The sequence below is a fragment of the Mustela lutreola genome, chromosome 14 (assembly GCF_030435805.1).
Source record: "Mustela lutreola isolate mMusLut2 chromosome 14, mMusLut2.pri, whole genome shotgun sequence".
In the NCBI taxonomy this organism is placed as follows: Eukaryota; Metazoa; Chordata; class Mammalia; order Carnivora; family Mustelidae; genus Mustela; species Mustela lutreola.
In genome coordinates, this window is record NC_081303.1 from 60801667 (window position 1) to 60817522 (window position 15856).

At 38.6% G+C, this 15856-nt stretch overlaps 1 protein-coding gene across 1 annotated transcript in view; it reads right to left on the minus strand.

The window, feature by feature from the left end:
- The window catches only part of USH2A (usherin), a 704505-nt gene that overhangs the window by 423892 nt on the left and 264757 nt on the right, over positions 1-15856 (minus strand). The window contains exons 22-28 of the mRNA XM_059145262.1: positions 15447-15573; positions 13151-13252; positions 11076-11255; positions 9902-10032; positions 5534-5807; positions 829-1032; positions 621-701 (exon numbers count right to left, since the gene is read on the minus strand). Of these exons, the coding sequence (XP_059001245.1) occupies positions 621-701; positions 829-1032; positions 5534-5807; positions 9902-10032; positions 11076-11255; positions 13151-13252; positions 15447-15573 (1099 nt within the window). The remainder of the gene's footprint in view (positions 1-620; positions 702-828; positions 1033-5533; positions 5808-9901; positions 10033-11075; positions 11256-13150; positions 13253-15446; positions 15574-15856) is intronic.

Here is a 15856-nt window from a genome sequence, read left to right on the forward strand (position 1 = left end):
TACAGGTTCCAAATGTACCCTCCACGAGAGAGAGGCAAGAGGGTGCTGTCCCCGCCCAGGGTAATCAAGCCTGACGTTAGCTTCTTGGGTTCTACACCATCTAGAAGGGTTTCCTATCCTTAGATATATTACTATAGATTCACGCCTACCAAATCCTTGAGACAACTTGAAACTCCTTCCTTCCGCATTTTTAATTTTTTTTTTTTAATTTATTTGACAGACAGAGATCACAAGTAGACAGAGAGAGAGGAAGGAAAGCAGGTTCCCTGCTGAGCAGAGAGCCCGGTGCGGGGCTCCATCCCAGGACCCTGGGATCATGACCTGAGTCGAAAACAGAGGCTTTAACCCACTGAGCCACCCAGGCGCCCCTTCCTTCCACATTTGAAGAGGAAAGAATCAAGCCCGAGCAAACACTTACTAAATAATTGAGAGATCAAAATACTGACCTCCTCAGCATTTTACCCACTGACCTTCACCAATGAACGCATGCTCTGTCCTACGATGACAAACCCACTGCTCGCTTCAGGGAAATACAGTCTTTCCTTCTTCTTACGTGTGCGGACATGTGTGCGCAGACATGTGCACGTACATGTGCGCGTATCCTTTTCAAGACCATTTACCTGCTCCTGTTGAACGGCCCCGACTCCAGTCACTGTAGACAGAGCCTCCTTCGTGTGAGGCTACCACTCGGTACAGGTACTCTTGAATGAAAAAAAGAGGCAGAAAGATGAAAATATTACTCATATGGACTAGCAGTGGGCTGGCAGGGAGGGAAGAGGCGACAAGTGGGAGACGTGTAACATTTAATTGAGAGCACGTCCGCGGTACCTGTGAATGGCTGCAGACCACTCTCGTCAACACTGCGCTCTTCTCCCCGGTAAACCAGGATGGAGTCATTTCCCCTGCAGTTAACGGCACTGTCACTTGACAGGCAGCCATCCAGATTGACTCTGACAGCGCTGCTGGACACAGATGCCAAGTTAACGACAGCACCCCGTGCAAATTTAACATCCTTCATGCAACCACCGAAACCTAGCAAATAGTAAGGGATTAATATCACATAAAAGGCTTGAGTCATTAATTACCAATCATCTCTGTCCTCAGCTGTACGACGCTTTGACGAGGTGTGGGGGTTGCGGTAGAGACAATTTTTAAACTTCTGAGTTTCATTTGGGAAATCCTTTAGGCCTCCTGCTTTTTACCAGGCTAAGTGGTCACAAGGACGTATTAGATTTGTGTTATCTTGAAAAAATATATAAGGTGATCATTATAATTCAACTGGATTAGATGTGATTAAAAGTATTTATTATGCTCCTTTAGGCCCACTTTTTCTCCTTCTGTTTATTCTTATGAAATAAAATGAAGGCAATTAGACCCTATGGTAGAGGGGTAGCCACATGTCCCTTGATTCTGGAAAATTCAGTCCCCCTATATAAGTCATTGTTTTAATGCTAAAAATAAGATTTGAAGGAGCACAATTATACAACAAGGTCACTGGGGGGAAAATACCCTTTGAAGATTATTATGCAAGAGAGCAGGAGGGAGAATGTAGTTTCAAAATATACTGGAATCCTGAGGTATTGACATGAACTCTACAGAATTGTTTCAGAGTTATAGAACGAAGTCCCAGTTAGATCAGCATACAGAGGAGCTATCACTACATGCCACCATTTTCACTGAGTTCCACAATTTTGACTCTCCACAATGGTCACCAGTTTTGTGTTCACCGTAGCACGACAGGGAGCAAATTCAGCTCTGGCAATGGCAACACCCGGAGGTTTCTCAGAATGTGTATTCTGCCCAGTTCACTTTAGAACGGCCACAGTGCAATGGAGTTCTGGGAAGTTGACCAGGGAACGTGGCAGAAATGGCTGAGGAGAATGGACTGCTCTTTTGTTAGAGGACCAGAGGGCATCCAGTCACCAGCACGTAGCAGCGACTCTGAATTACATGCTATTTTGTGTAAACAGAGATCAGCTCAATGAGGGTTGGCAAGCACTCTGCCCAGAACACTGCACAAAATTGTCAAAGAAGAGACAGAGTTTGCGATAGCACACACACACACACACGCTCTCTCGGAACAAAATACTGTCAAGTTTGAAGGGTCCCAAACACATGCTTCACTCCTTTCAAGATTAAAGCACATCAGCAGGAACAGAAAATAAAACATAGTGCAATGCCTAACAGTAAAATAAACTAATAGTAACAAGGATCATATTGTTCTCTTTAGCATTTATATGATGTTTTATTATGTCTCTAACACATTAAGTTGGCCTAGTTCCTTTCAGAATGTCTTTGCTCGTATTCACGTGCCTCCAGGCCCGACTGATCGATCCTGCTCGTCTGTCTTGAACACACAGTAGACGCTCAATAAGTTGGTTGAGTTGAAATAAAGGCAATGAAGCTCAATATAAAAGCATCTGCTTGAAACTTCAGAAATTAAGAATTCTGTTTCTTTACCAGCAGCAATTTTCCGATGGCTTGGAGTTTAGTTATCTAACTTCTCTGTACCCCACTTTCCCTAACAACAAAACGCAAACAGTGGAATGGTAGCTTTGGCAAACACCTGAGCGATATTACAAGAAAAGTCCCATTATTATTTAAAGGGGGACTTCAGCTTTGCAAGGTGGAAAGAGTTCTGGAGCTGGATTGTGTTGATGGTTACCCAGCAAAGTAAATATCTTTAATGCCACTGAAGTGTACCCTTCATGGCTAAGATGGTCAATTTTATGTATATTTTGCCACAATTCAAAAAATGAAAAATAAAAAAAAGGAAAGGTCTTAAAAACTAATTCATGGGATGGAATTTTAAATTTGGGAAAGGCCGCAGAGGTAGTCTTCATTCTGGAGATAATGAAAAAGGTCCAGGGGGTCATCAGATAAGGTTTCTAAGTATTAATCCTCCTTACGAAGTGGTACTCTGGCCTCAGGCCTTGGAGGTGAAGAATCCTGAGCTCTAGTAGGTGGTCCTCTCTGTGCGATCTTAAAGCAGACAGTTTTGTCCAACCAAGTCACCATTCTTTCAACTCTGCCCTACCAGGATCATCTCCACCAGAAATACTCTTCGACTATCTTCAAAATTTGAATGCGGTATTAGAATAGGAAGAGGGTAAAGAGCCTGTCTGTGGGGGAAATGGAGATGTGTCCTTTGCTTGCTTTTGAGAATCAAGAATGACCCCCTACCTGTAGGCTTCTGAATAACTAAAAAGTGGCCCAGAATTCTAAATTGACAAATTAGAAAGACAGTAGCCCTCTGGGGGAGGTGGTCCAACATGACAGCACTGGTGGTAGGAAGGCTGGCTTCCAGCCCCTACTCCTGCCTTCTCCACACAGGGTATGGGTCAGAGCAAAATCTGTGATCCCATGAGCCACAACCCATTTAGCCCAACCTGAAGGTAAGTGATAATCCAGACTGGTCGTTCTAAGGTAATTGCCCATGATCTGAGGTGACACGTCTTTAGCAAATTAGGTTGCCCAGCATTTCCAAACTACAGAGTTAATTTACATTTGATTCAAAGGAAGATTACAACATTAACGGATACGAAAAAAATAGCACTAATATGACCACAAAGTAGAGCCTCTTAGAAAAGGTGCTAATTAAGAAGCACAGAACATTTTTAAGACCATTTGAGAGTGGACTGAAAAAAAAATACAGTAAGTGAACATGATTAATTTTAATTGCAATTTACTACAGACAGGCAGCACCCCATATGGTGAATAATCTCCTGCTCATTGTATAAAACATGGTTACCTATAGAGATTAGTATCTTTCAAAGCATCTGAGTCAGAATCGGAGGGAATAGGGCCATAAAATCTGCATTTTTAATGATCTTTCCAGGAGATTCCAATGTATCTTGAATAGCAATAAGAATGACAGCTCATTTTATTGAGTTCTTACTATGTTCCTGCTACTGTACGTCAATATTTTATCAGTGGCTTGAGAACCACTGATATGTATGATCCTGCAAGGATAAAAATTTAGTATTATCCATAAATAAAATAGCTTTCGGTACCATAGATGTAGTCACTGTGTAGATTAAATTATCCCTATTGGGTTTATGTTGATGTGTTAAACTTCTATCATGATCATCTTACAATTTCAGTTAAAATTTGGCTAAAGACAAGTCTCTATGCCCATCATCATAATGGGTTTTTGTGTACTTTCCAAAGTATAATTGCACATATGCAGGGGATTTTTTCCTAGATGTAAGTAGGCTCAAGTAATCTTGCTCATATAAAGGGTTTTCAAGCTCTTTCTAACCTCAGAAACCTGAAAACCAGGAGAAGCCCTTATATGAATGTAATATTTTTAGCTGCTGTTACATCTTAAGTGCCTTGAAAATGTCATTACTGTCTTACACCCCAGACATTCATTAACTCCTTACTAGTACCCTTCTAAAAGTCTCCTTAGAGCTTGCTATATATTTTCTATTCAAAGGCATTTAAATCTTTATGTACTTACCAAATAGGCAAAGACTCCTTCATGGAAATTTTAACCATTCGCGGTTCATAGAGTTGGAAATATGTAGAGAACATTTTCTATGTGGGAGCATGCTTAGTCACAAGCTAGACGTTTCTGTGCTTTCCCCAATTTGTAGAAAAGGAACACTGGCCAATGCCCATAAAAGAAAACACTTGATTATAATTAAAAGAGGGGATTTTGATACCAGGCTTCCTGAGACAGAAAGGCTTGCTCTCTGCTTACTGGCCATGTGACCTTGGGGAGGTTACTTTGCTCTTCAGTTTCCTCATCTGTAAAATGGGGATTTAAATAATAATACAGAACATAGGGGCTTGTTATGAAGGGCTTACCCACTTAATCTCATGCAAAGCTTTCGGAACCATGAATTCTGCACACAGCAGACCATCAGCTAGTTAGCCTTTTTGAATTAATAATTTCTCTGATTATGTTCAAATTCATTATATGAGTTAAACGCTTCCTTTAGTTCTAAGTCATGCAGGCATGTGCTTTTTCTTTCATTTGTGGTTATTAATAATCAATGAAATATAGATTTTTCACCAGTATATTTAAAATTCAACTAAACCCATCCTTTCGTGTGCTTTGCTATAAGGGAGCTCCATGGAAATGCAGAGACACTTAGCAGTTATGTTAGAAAAAATTCCCAATGCATTTAATGCTATTTTTCTTAGCTGTGCACACTAACCTAAATTGTGTTTTTCATGTGTGTTATTGTTTCAGTGTGTTCTTTCAGTATCTGAAAGAACCAGAAAACGTATGAGGAAATATATACATAAATTTCAATTATATTTACTGGAGACAAATTAGAATAAGTATATTGATTATAAGTAGGTGTGAGGGCTCAGTCTTAAGGGCAACATAGAAAACTATTTGAAGAAACCTTCTGATTTTTCTTTTTCTTTTTTTTTTTTTTAGAGCTTCAAGAAAAGGGAGGGGGGCGATAGGTATTGCTTCCAAACTGATTCTGTTGCTGTATTTTAAAACACAAAAACAACTAAAACCTGGTAGGACCAGAGCTGTATTTATTTGGGAATTCCTCCAGATGGACTTTACCTTGTTCCAAACTCAGGTGTTTATAGGAGTCCTGCAGCTCCTGTGGGGTTCCTCCCACATAGATGGGGGAATTCACCATCAGTGGCTGGGCTCTGGACTGTGACACACGTTCCCTCAGTTGATTCATGCTTGCTGATATGATGGAACCTTTCTTTTTAATAATTGCTTTATTCCACTTTCCATCACAATAGGACAGCCCGAGCCATAGATCCACTCGTGTGAAGGAAAGACTGGTATTTAACCGGAAGCTCAATATTCCACTCTTCAATTCCATCTGGATTTCACATTAAAAAAGAAAATAGGTATATAAAAAGACTGCAGAATGGCAGTTTGGGAGAGAGCAGAAGGTCAATTTCTTGAAAAAAAGCAACAAATTTCCCTGAAAGCACTCTATAAAAATGTTCCACTTAATTCTAAGCAGGACTGGAGTAACGTATAATGGAGTACTTTGCAAGCTTATAATTGACATGAAGAATGTTGTATTGAGTCACACAAATTCATACCCAGTAATGATTATACAGTGTGATACAATATAATGTAGGCAAAAACTTTTATTTATATATTTTTGTGCGTGCTAAACAGGTAAAAATATAAATGCTGGCATAAGTGACTGAATGACTGAAGAGAATAGTTTGAACTATGACTCTATTTTTTTTAAAGATTTTATTTATTTATTTGACAGACAAAGATCAAAAGTAGGCAGAGAGGCAGGCGGAGAGAGAGAGAGGAAGGAAGCAGGCTCCCCGCCGAGCAGAGAGCCCGATGCCGGGCTCTATCCCAAGACCCTGGGATCATGACCTGAGCTGAAGGCAGAGACTTTAACTCACTGAGCCACCCAAGCACCCCTATGACTCTATTTTTACTTGAGTTTTTAGAAAATGAGAAAATACTACTTCATATATCAATTTAATTTGGAGTAAAATATGACAAGACAATAAGAAAATGAAATGTCAAGCCTGATTAAGTTTATTTTAACTGGTCAGTGAACTCAATTTCAAATTTGTAAGATGGATTTTGATTCAATATTTCAGTTTTATTATTCTAAATCTCTAACTAACATAATTGCTTCTATGTGTATTCTTTTAGATTAACGTGTCATTTTCTAATATGAATAGATTTTACCCAGATTTTCATGGTAAAGGAAATGCCTCCATATGTTTCCCTTCAAAATGTTACATGACAATTATCTTATCTACTATGTTTTTATTTTGTTAGAACTCAAGCTGGCAAAAATAGGATACTTAAAAATTTGAGATCAATCATGTCAAATGAAATTAAGTAATTGTAGATAAAAATTATTACTTTTTTCTACATAAATATCATTTTTTGTGAGGTACACTGGATAAGCAGTCATGTATCTATTCATTCAATAAATACTGAGTGAGCCCCCCACCATGTTCCATGAATCTCCTGCTATAAGATAAACACTGCTCCCAAGAATCACACTATTCAACAACAGAGGCAAACAACTGGGATAATACTATAACCAAGAGAGAAGAACCAGGTACAAGAATACCATAACTGGGGCGCCTGGTTGGCTTAGTGGGTTAAAGCCTCTGCCTTCAGCTCAGGTCATGATCTCAGGGTCCTGGGATCGAGCCCGGCATCGGGCTCTCTGCTCAGCGGGGAGCCTGCTTCCCTTCCTCTCTCTCTGCCTGCTTCTCTGCCTACTTGTGATCTGTCTGTCAAATAAATAAATAAAATCTTAAAAAAAAAAAAAAAGAATATCATAACCAAGAGAAGAAGCAAAGAAAGGTTATATATTGTGTTCACTGGGGGCTGGGAAGGTTGAAATTAAGACTTTTGAAAGTATGTAAGGTTTATGGAGAATTCTTCAGTACAGGAAGATGAACACACGCAGCGTCATCGGGACATGCACAAGCTAATTAGTTTTAGGAAAAAAAAAAAACTAAATTAGGTAAGATGGGATACATATGGTGGGGGGGAGTTAGAAAGAGTCCCCCAGGTATGTAGAAGCAAGGCTTTGGAGGGTTTTGAGTGCTATGGAAAATGTACGTCTTTCTCTTGTCTGTCTGACCTCAAAGGCTATATTCTTTCCACTATTATCTTATGCTGAAAGTTTACCCTACCAGTCCTAGGAAATTCATCCTGAAACAAAAGCTGCCCTGGAACTGGAGAAACCTATTAGGGACTCACTACATTTGTGAAAAAAATTATGAGAACCACTAAAATATAGGTAACAATGTAACGACAGTTAAAATTCAGTCAAAGAGATATTTTTGAAAGCAACTCAGCTTGTAAAGCCTCAGCAGGACCTGGCAAATAGCTGAATGTGTTAGATGAATAAAAAGGAAATCAAGGACACCCATGTTCTTCTTGCTTGGGTGTGTTTTACCACTGTCACAACAGGGAAAGCACTAGGAAAGAAAGACTTGATATTATCATCGTTAGAGAGGAATGAGGTCAATTTTAAATATACGGAGTCTGAGATGTCTATAAAACATCTAGAAGAAACTTTTTTGAGGCATTTGAACATAAATATAGGCCAGTAAAATAAAAAATGTACATGAGAAGATAAATGAGATTATCTAGTTAGTGTAAAAGCAGTGAAAAGAGAAGGAGAGAGAGTCTACAGTCCTCAGCCAGACCGATGTTTTAAGAGAAGGTAGAGTAGACGTAATTCTTCAAGTTGACAATGATCTTCTTGTAGAAACCATAAGGATTTAAAGAAAATCAAGAGCAACGAGTACTTTGGAAAGTGAGTAGGAAAGAATACTTTAAGAAAAAAAAAACAAATGATAGAGGAAGATCAAGAAAGATAAGGGCAGAAAATTATGTATTAGCTAGAAAATGCAGGGGTCACTGGCAACATTAGAAAGTTCTGCAGTGGAATGTGCTGAGTAGGAATCATAATGTATATAATGTACATAATGTAATGAGGATTGAAGTGTGATATAAAAAAAAAAAAAGTGGAAATAACCAAAGACTACGAAAGGAAGGGAAGTACAAAGGAGGAATTTTCAAAGTCAAAAGGAAAAAAAAATTAAAATAAATGAGGCTCAACCATTTTATATGTTGAGGGAGAAGAGCCAATAGAGAAGGAACATTGGAAGTAACAAAAAGGGGAAATTTTGCAGCACAAGCTCTTGCAGGAGAAGGGTAGAATCTAGAGTAAAAATAGAGAATATTAACTTTGGTTGGAAGCATGGTAATTAGGTATTTATTCTCCTGAGTCAGGAGAGAGTGAAACCAGACTTGGCTCATAAAAAAAGCTGTAGGTCGAGAGTTTGGAAGATGAGGAGATTATGTTCCTTTCCATTCTAAGAATAAAACTATCTGAAGACCTTCAGGTTGTGGTGTTTTCTGGAGCTGACATTTTTTTTCTTTCATGTTCCACATCTAATTGATGCATGAATCCTATAAACAAGAAGGACTGTTGAATGAAGCAATCAGAAACCTCAAAACTCCACGTGTCAATAGTCGTCATACTTGTATCGGTTCTTCTATGGTGGTCAGTAAACAGCTGTTGAAACGGAAAAGCTAGGGAGCTAGACTGATTGACCCAGAGTTGTGGAACTGAAGATACAAGTTGAGGGAGTTGACAGAAAAATGGTTGAAAAACTGGAGGGTAGACAGGTGGGGGGATGGGCGAGCCTGGTGGTGGGTATTAAGGAGGGCACGAATTGCATGGAGCACTAGATGTGGTGCATGAATCTTGGAACACTGAAAAAATTAAATTAAATTAACAAACAAAACAAGAGGTAGGGAGCGAGTCAGTTGAACAGAAAGTGGTCTGATAGCCAATATTCTCAATGTCTTAATGAATTCGGTAAGAGAATGAGAGCTGAAAAGTTATAAGGTTATATTTGGAGATTTAAGATTTTATATTATGTCAAAAAATAATGAAGGAAATAACATTTTTTGAATATTGGAAAACTAAATGGAATTTTCTTTTTTAAAAAATTTTATTCATTTATTTGACAGAGAGAGATCACAAGTAGGCAGAGAGGCAGGCAGAGAAAGAGGGGGAAGCAGTCCCCGCTGAGCAGAGAACCCGATGCAGGGTTCCATCCCAGGACCCTGAGGTCATGACCTGAGCCGAAGGCAGAAGCTTAACCCACTGAGCCACCCAGGCATCCCTAATGGAATTTTCTTAATTCCTTGTAACTACTCTGTTTTGCTAAAATTCAATTTTCACAGGGTTAATTGTCATTTTAAAACATCACGATCCTAAAGCACAAAATGTTTCACAGGACTCTGAAACTAAAGATGACTTAGGGAAGAAAATGAAAACAAAAGTGAATTTCAAAAAAAATCCCAATTTAGCATATTATACACACATGGCTTATTTATTTTAAAGTTATAGCTGATATTTTAAAGTACATTTAACTAAATAAATTAACATACAGCAAGAAAATCAGGCCCATCTTTGTTGTACATGAAAAGAAGCAATCCATTCAATTGGTCAGTTCTGAACTTAAAGGAAATCTCAAAATCCATTCCACCATGAAACACATACGGATGAAGTTCCAGGAATCCTTTAAAGAAAAGAATATGAACACATCAGCACGTGCAAAGCACTACCGCCCGCATTGTAAAGGTGGTACAAAGACTAGGATGCACACTGTCATCGAGCAGATCTTTGCAGAAGAAGATGCAAATCGATGGCAAGAAATCCCCCTTGTAATTGTACAGAAGTGGCAGAGTGAACTTGATATACATTTTAAGAGGAAGCAATATAATCTCTAAATCATGGATATGATTAAGACTGTCACTGTTTTCTATCAGTATTCACAATAAGAAATTGCATTAACTAAGAGAAATTCGGAGTAATGACAGTGTTGAGAAGAGAGCAAAGGGAAAGTGCATAGACTAGGATATTCTTTAGCTTTCTGTTCGGAAGGTGGTTTAAACAACTTAATAAAGAGCCAGTTTAGCTATAAATGTAGGAGGCAGCGATGGGCTTGCATTAGGTGAAGTAGTACTTCCTGCCAAGTCACCATACTCCCTTCTGCCCCCTCAACCAGGGTGCCCGCCAGGCAGAGACTGTGGCTGGGGAGGTCTGCCAGGGACATGGCCCCTCGCCTTTACAGCAAGCCTAGGAGCAATGGCGGTAGTGGTGGTGACATCTCCAGCTCTCCCTTCATGGTCTACTCACCCCATTACATAGCTGAATTTTACTCTTTAGAATACTGTCCATCTATATAATGGGATAAATAAATAAAATCCTTTTGAAACATCTCTCTGGTAAATAAAATCTTTTGAAACATCTTTCTAAGTAAAACTGCAATCTAAGTAAAACAATTGACTTACCAAAAGATATTTTTGACACTACCATATGTCAACCAAGAATTGCCGTGGGCTAACAGAGATCTGACACATGAATATATGAGTCTTACAACTCATTTTACATATTCAGACTTTGAGAATATATTTATGTATATCATGGCATAACTAGGTATTTCTGTGATACTAAGTTCATATGAGGTTGAAGTAATTGGATAGGGGAGATTAAACTGGGCAAAGAATATAACATACAACTACTGTAGTTAAGCAACTACTGGTGTCTGTAGAACCTTACCTGTTCCTAGAAACTGGGCTCCGTCCTGTAATGCAGTGGGGCATCCCTCCCAGGTATCATACACGTTGACCTTTTCTTCAGCATTTTGCCAAACCAGAGGCTCCCAAACAGCAAAGGGGTTATACTTCTTCATAAAATACACATCCTTGACACAGCCCACAAAACCCTTTTGGATTATGTCTATAAGAGTTGGTAGATATCAAGAGCTGGTTGATGTACTTTGAACATTTTTTTTTTCAAGCAATTAACTTTACATGCTATTAAAATAAAAGAAATAAGAAATCGCTCTACCTATTTACTGCAAACCTCCTAATGATTCACGTAAAGACCATGCCATCACCTATGCTAAGTGGTAACAATTAGAACGTTTAGCCCCAGTTCCAACCCATCATATCTGCAGAAACAGATGTTTATGCAAAAACTTTGGTTTTATAGTAGTAGCCAGAATATTGCCTTCTGAACTAACGAGATTTCATCTGCCACTAGTCTTAAAAATAAAAGTGTTATAACAAGTTTTAAAAGATTTGAAGGAAGTGTTTCTATTAAATCTATAGTTTGTAGTTTGGTTTCTTCATCATGATGAACCAGTCTGTTATACAAGTAAAGTCCATGATTTGTTTTCATATTTAGGAATTGATGTAATGTTGACCTGAATCTTAGGACACCCTGGGTCAGGCGGATGTGGGATTTATGAACACAGCACACAGGTGATAACAGTGGGTTGGAAAAGAAAGAAAGTGAGCAAATGAGAGAATTAGAGAAAGAGAAACATTTCACACAGCATTGTTCCTGTTGATCAATGCAAAGCTTAGTTCTCAGCTTTGGAGTGTATGACTTGATTCTAGGGAAGGTATTCACCAGCAGTCAAAGTTCTACAAAGTCATTTTATATGCACAATGTCAGATTATTTATTGATTATGAATATATGTCCTCTCCAAGAAGGGTCCTGCTATCAGGGCATTCTCCCTCCTTCCGGTGCATGGATATACCATGGCCAGGAAGTGTCCTTGATGGGTAAGGAACAAGGACAAAGGCTGGAGAGAGCTCGATCTCTCTCTCTCTCTCTCTCATTCTCTCTCTCTCTCTCTCGTGTGTGTGTGTGTGTGTGTGTGTGTGTGTGTGTGTGTGTATGTGAGAGAGAGAGGGAGAGAGAGGGTGTGTTTTCAAGGGACTTCTTTACCAATCTAAACTAGTCCAGTAAAAACCCTCTCTAGAAATGTTTCTAAGGAGGAACCTATAATTCTGTCTTGGGTATTTAAATATATCCCTCTCCAAATTTCACTGAAAACATTTTATTCCTTTTGATCTTCATCATGATTCCCTGAAGACCACCACACATGCACAATGTATACTTACCTAGGCTCTAGCTCATTTGTAATATTTATGTAGTTACATTTTACTTCCTGGGAGAGACTTGGAAGACACCCTATGCCCTTCAATGAGAACATGGGAAAACAACCCTAAAACCTTAGCAATGCATTTGGAAAGGTGATTTTTTCCTTCTGCCTCAGGTTAATTTCATCCAGGTTAGTTTTTATTGACTTCATTTTAAATCAGTTTTTGTTCTCTCATTCCTAAAAATATAGGAATTATTTTGTCTCTGTCTCAATTATAGTACTTACAGCATTTGCTCAGCATTATATACCCTCTATAATATGCCCTCTATTCTGGCAAAGACCACATTTTTTTCATCTATGGACATCTAGGGACTAGTTTAGCACTGATCACATGCACAATACTCAGTGAATGTTCTTCATCCTATTGAGAGGATAAATCAAGTCCACAGTTTAACATTTTTGTGTTTCTTCATTTTAAAATCTTTGAAAAATTAATACATAATCCTAGAATAATATACCTTTGACTGAAATTAGTAGCATTCATTTCAGCAAAATAATGCAAATAATACACAGTCCCTTTAGAAAAGAAGACACCTTTTTTTGACATACGGATAAAGGAAATACAGCATGAGATAGAATATAATACTAATATTCATACTTTAAAATAATATACTCATACTTGATCATGTTGTAAATCTTGGTGACAACATTTAAATCCTATATCATCAGCAAACTTACCAGGATCCTTCCTGAGAATGGTATAACCCCGGGGGAGGCCTCCCACAAATACTCCCGTGTTCCCTCCAATAATCGTGCTCCCATTCAGGGCTGTCAAAGAACCTATGGAAAAGGAGATGAGAATTGCAGATGCACCAGGATAGTCTGGGTTCTACTAATTTAATAAATGCTTAAACCCTTTACTGGACACCACTGGACACCCTGGACACCACTCTTTCTTGGTTCTTTTCTTTTTTATGTTTCTTCATTGGTTTTTCCTCACATCCCGACATCTTGATGTTGGAAAGACCAGGCTGTCTCCCCCCTCAGATCTCTTTCTCCACATACACGGATGTCCTAAGTCCTCTGGAAGGATGACATAGAGGGCTGAGCACCTATGCAAACGACCAGGCGAAAGACCAGAAGAGGCCTGGGTCCCTGGCTATGTTGTATAACAATGCATGTCTTCCATTAAGACTTCTATCCAACTCCATCTTTTCTTGGGAGTAGGGGCTTTTCTTTTTCTTTTTCTTTCTTTCTTTCTTTTTTTTTTTTTTTTTTTTTTTTTTGGTTTCCCCCCTCAGAACCCAAACCACTCTAATTAGCTCTACTTACCTCTGGTCCCTTGGTGTTAAATACCATCCTTAGCTGACATTTCCCATTGTTTATCTTTAGTCTGGAAATCTTCCCTGAACTAAGAGTTGAATCCAGAACCCTACCTGATATTTCCACATGGATGCCTCACAGATACTAAGGTTGAATGCCTTCATACTGAACATCTCTCTCCATATCAGCTTCTCCCATGGTCTTGTCAACCTTAGCTCTGGCAACCACAGTCTTCCAGTTGCCCAGGCCCTAAATTTAGCAGTCCTGGTCTATATTAGGAATTAACAAACGCCTTCTGTAAAGGGCCAGGTAGTATATATTTCAGGCTTTGTAAACAATGCAGCTTCAAATGGAACAGACAATTCATAACAAATGGATACAATTGTGCTCCAGTAAAACTTTATAAAAACGGTGATGAGATGGATATGGTCCATAGGTAGTTTGCCAACCCCTGTTCTACTTGAATCAAATGTTAAATTAAAATTAATATTTAAAGTATACCCAGATTTCTCATTATAACCACAACTTTACTTCCCTGGCTCAAGGAATCATGTTTTCTTGCCTGAATTATTTTATAATTATTACAGAAGTTTATTGACTGCAATCCACATTTCCACCCTGTTCCTCTTAAAATTCATTTTCAAAGATATTCCTTTTTTCTAACAAAAGCCCATAAGATCCTATGTAATACAGCCCTAAAAGCCTCTCTGATTTCAGCCTATTACTAGGCTCTCCACCCATTCTGACCCTATCACTAGGCTCTCCACCCACACTGACCTCCTTGTTGGTCCTGGACATGCCTTAAACATGTTCCCACCTCAGGGCCCTGACACCAACTATTCCCTTGGCTTGAAACATTGTCCTCTTGGTTACTCTCCTGGCTTACCCGCTTACTTTCCTTAGGTCTCTGTTCAAATGTCACCTTATCAAAGAGGGCTTTTCTAATAGTCCCTTATGAGATCAAAATATTCCCTCCCCAATATACACACATATAACACAATTTCTCTTTTCTCCTGCTTTATTATTTTCAAAATATACCACTACTTACTCTCGTTCAACATTTATTTATTCTCCCTCCTGCCCCTCTCCCACCTGAAACATAACCTTTGCTCTTTGTATCCAGAGATTCTAGAGCAACAGTGTCATTCGGTAGGTGTGCATTATAATTCTTTATTTCCTGAGCATATTAACAAAAGCTTGAATCATTATGCAGGTACTGTAAATGTTTTATAATTATATAAGGACAGTAGAGAGGGTAGGATGGAAAGAATACTGAACTTCAAATTACAAAGACAGGATCAGCATCCCAAGAACACGATCAACTGTGCAAATTGGGAAAGGTTATTTGCTTTTCCTGAGACTCCGTTTCATCATTTCTAAAATGCATATAATCACTGCTTTATTTTATTTGTCTTTTGTGGATCAAAAATAACATGAGAGAACATCAGGAAAAGCCCTTGCAAATTGTAGAAGACAAAATTGCTGCTGATGACTCTGCTGTTTCTCTTGCTTTACTGAAACCGTGCATAATGAGAAAATGGTTGCCAGACTTCATCATTTTAGGAGCAACCTAAAGGCAAATCCAACAGAAATGCAGATGGAATTGAGAGGAGATAAAGATGAAATGAAAGATGTAGAAATATAGTCAACAGAAAAGTATAGCCACATTAGCATATCTATAGAACAATTTATATATGTATCTTGTTCTTACCTGTATACTGCCCATCGAGTGTGATTTGGCCAAAAGCCTGATGCCTAATAGCTATTATCTCATGCCATTTGTCGTCACTGTATTGTTTTCCACCATCATTAGTTGTAGTAACTTCCACTGAAGACCCCTTGAGGGAATGAACGAACGAATGAATGAATAACTATACATGTTTGTAAAGTCATATGCATATAATTCTATATTTGCTAGAAATTAATTATAAATTTTGACATGATCATGATAGAAGCATGAATGCTTTTCAAACCAAACTCAACATTAAAGTTGATGCCTAACATCATTCTAGCGTGTGTCTGACATCCTTCCACAAACACCATAGTACTCAAGCCTGAAAAGACCTTCTCTTTGGAATAAAAAATCTCTTAAAAGCGCGCTTGCATTTTGAGCACTTCTAG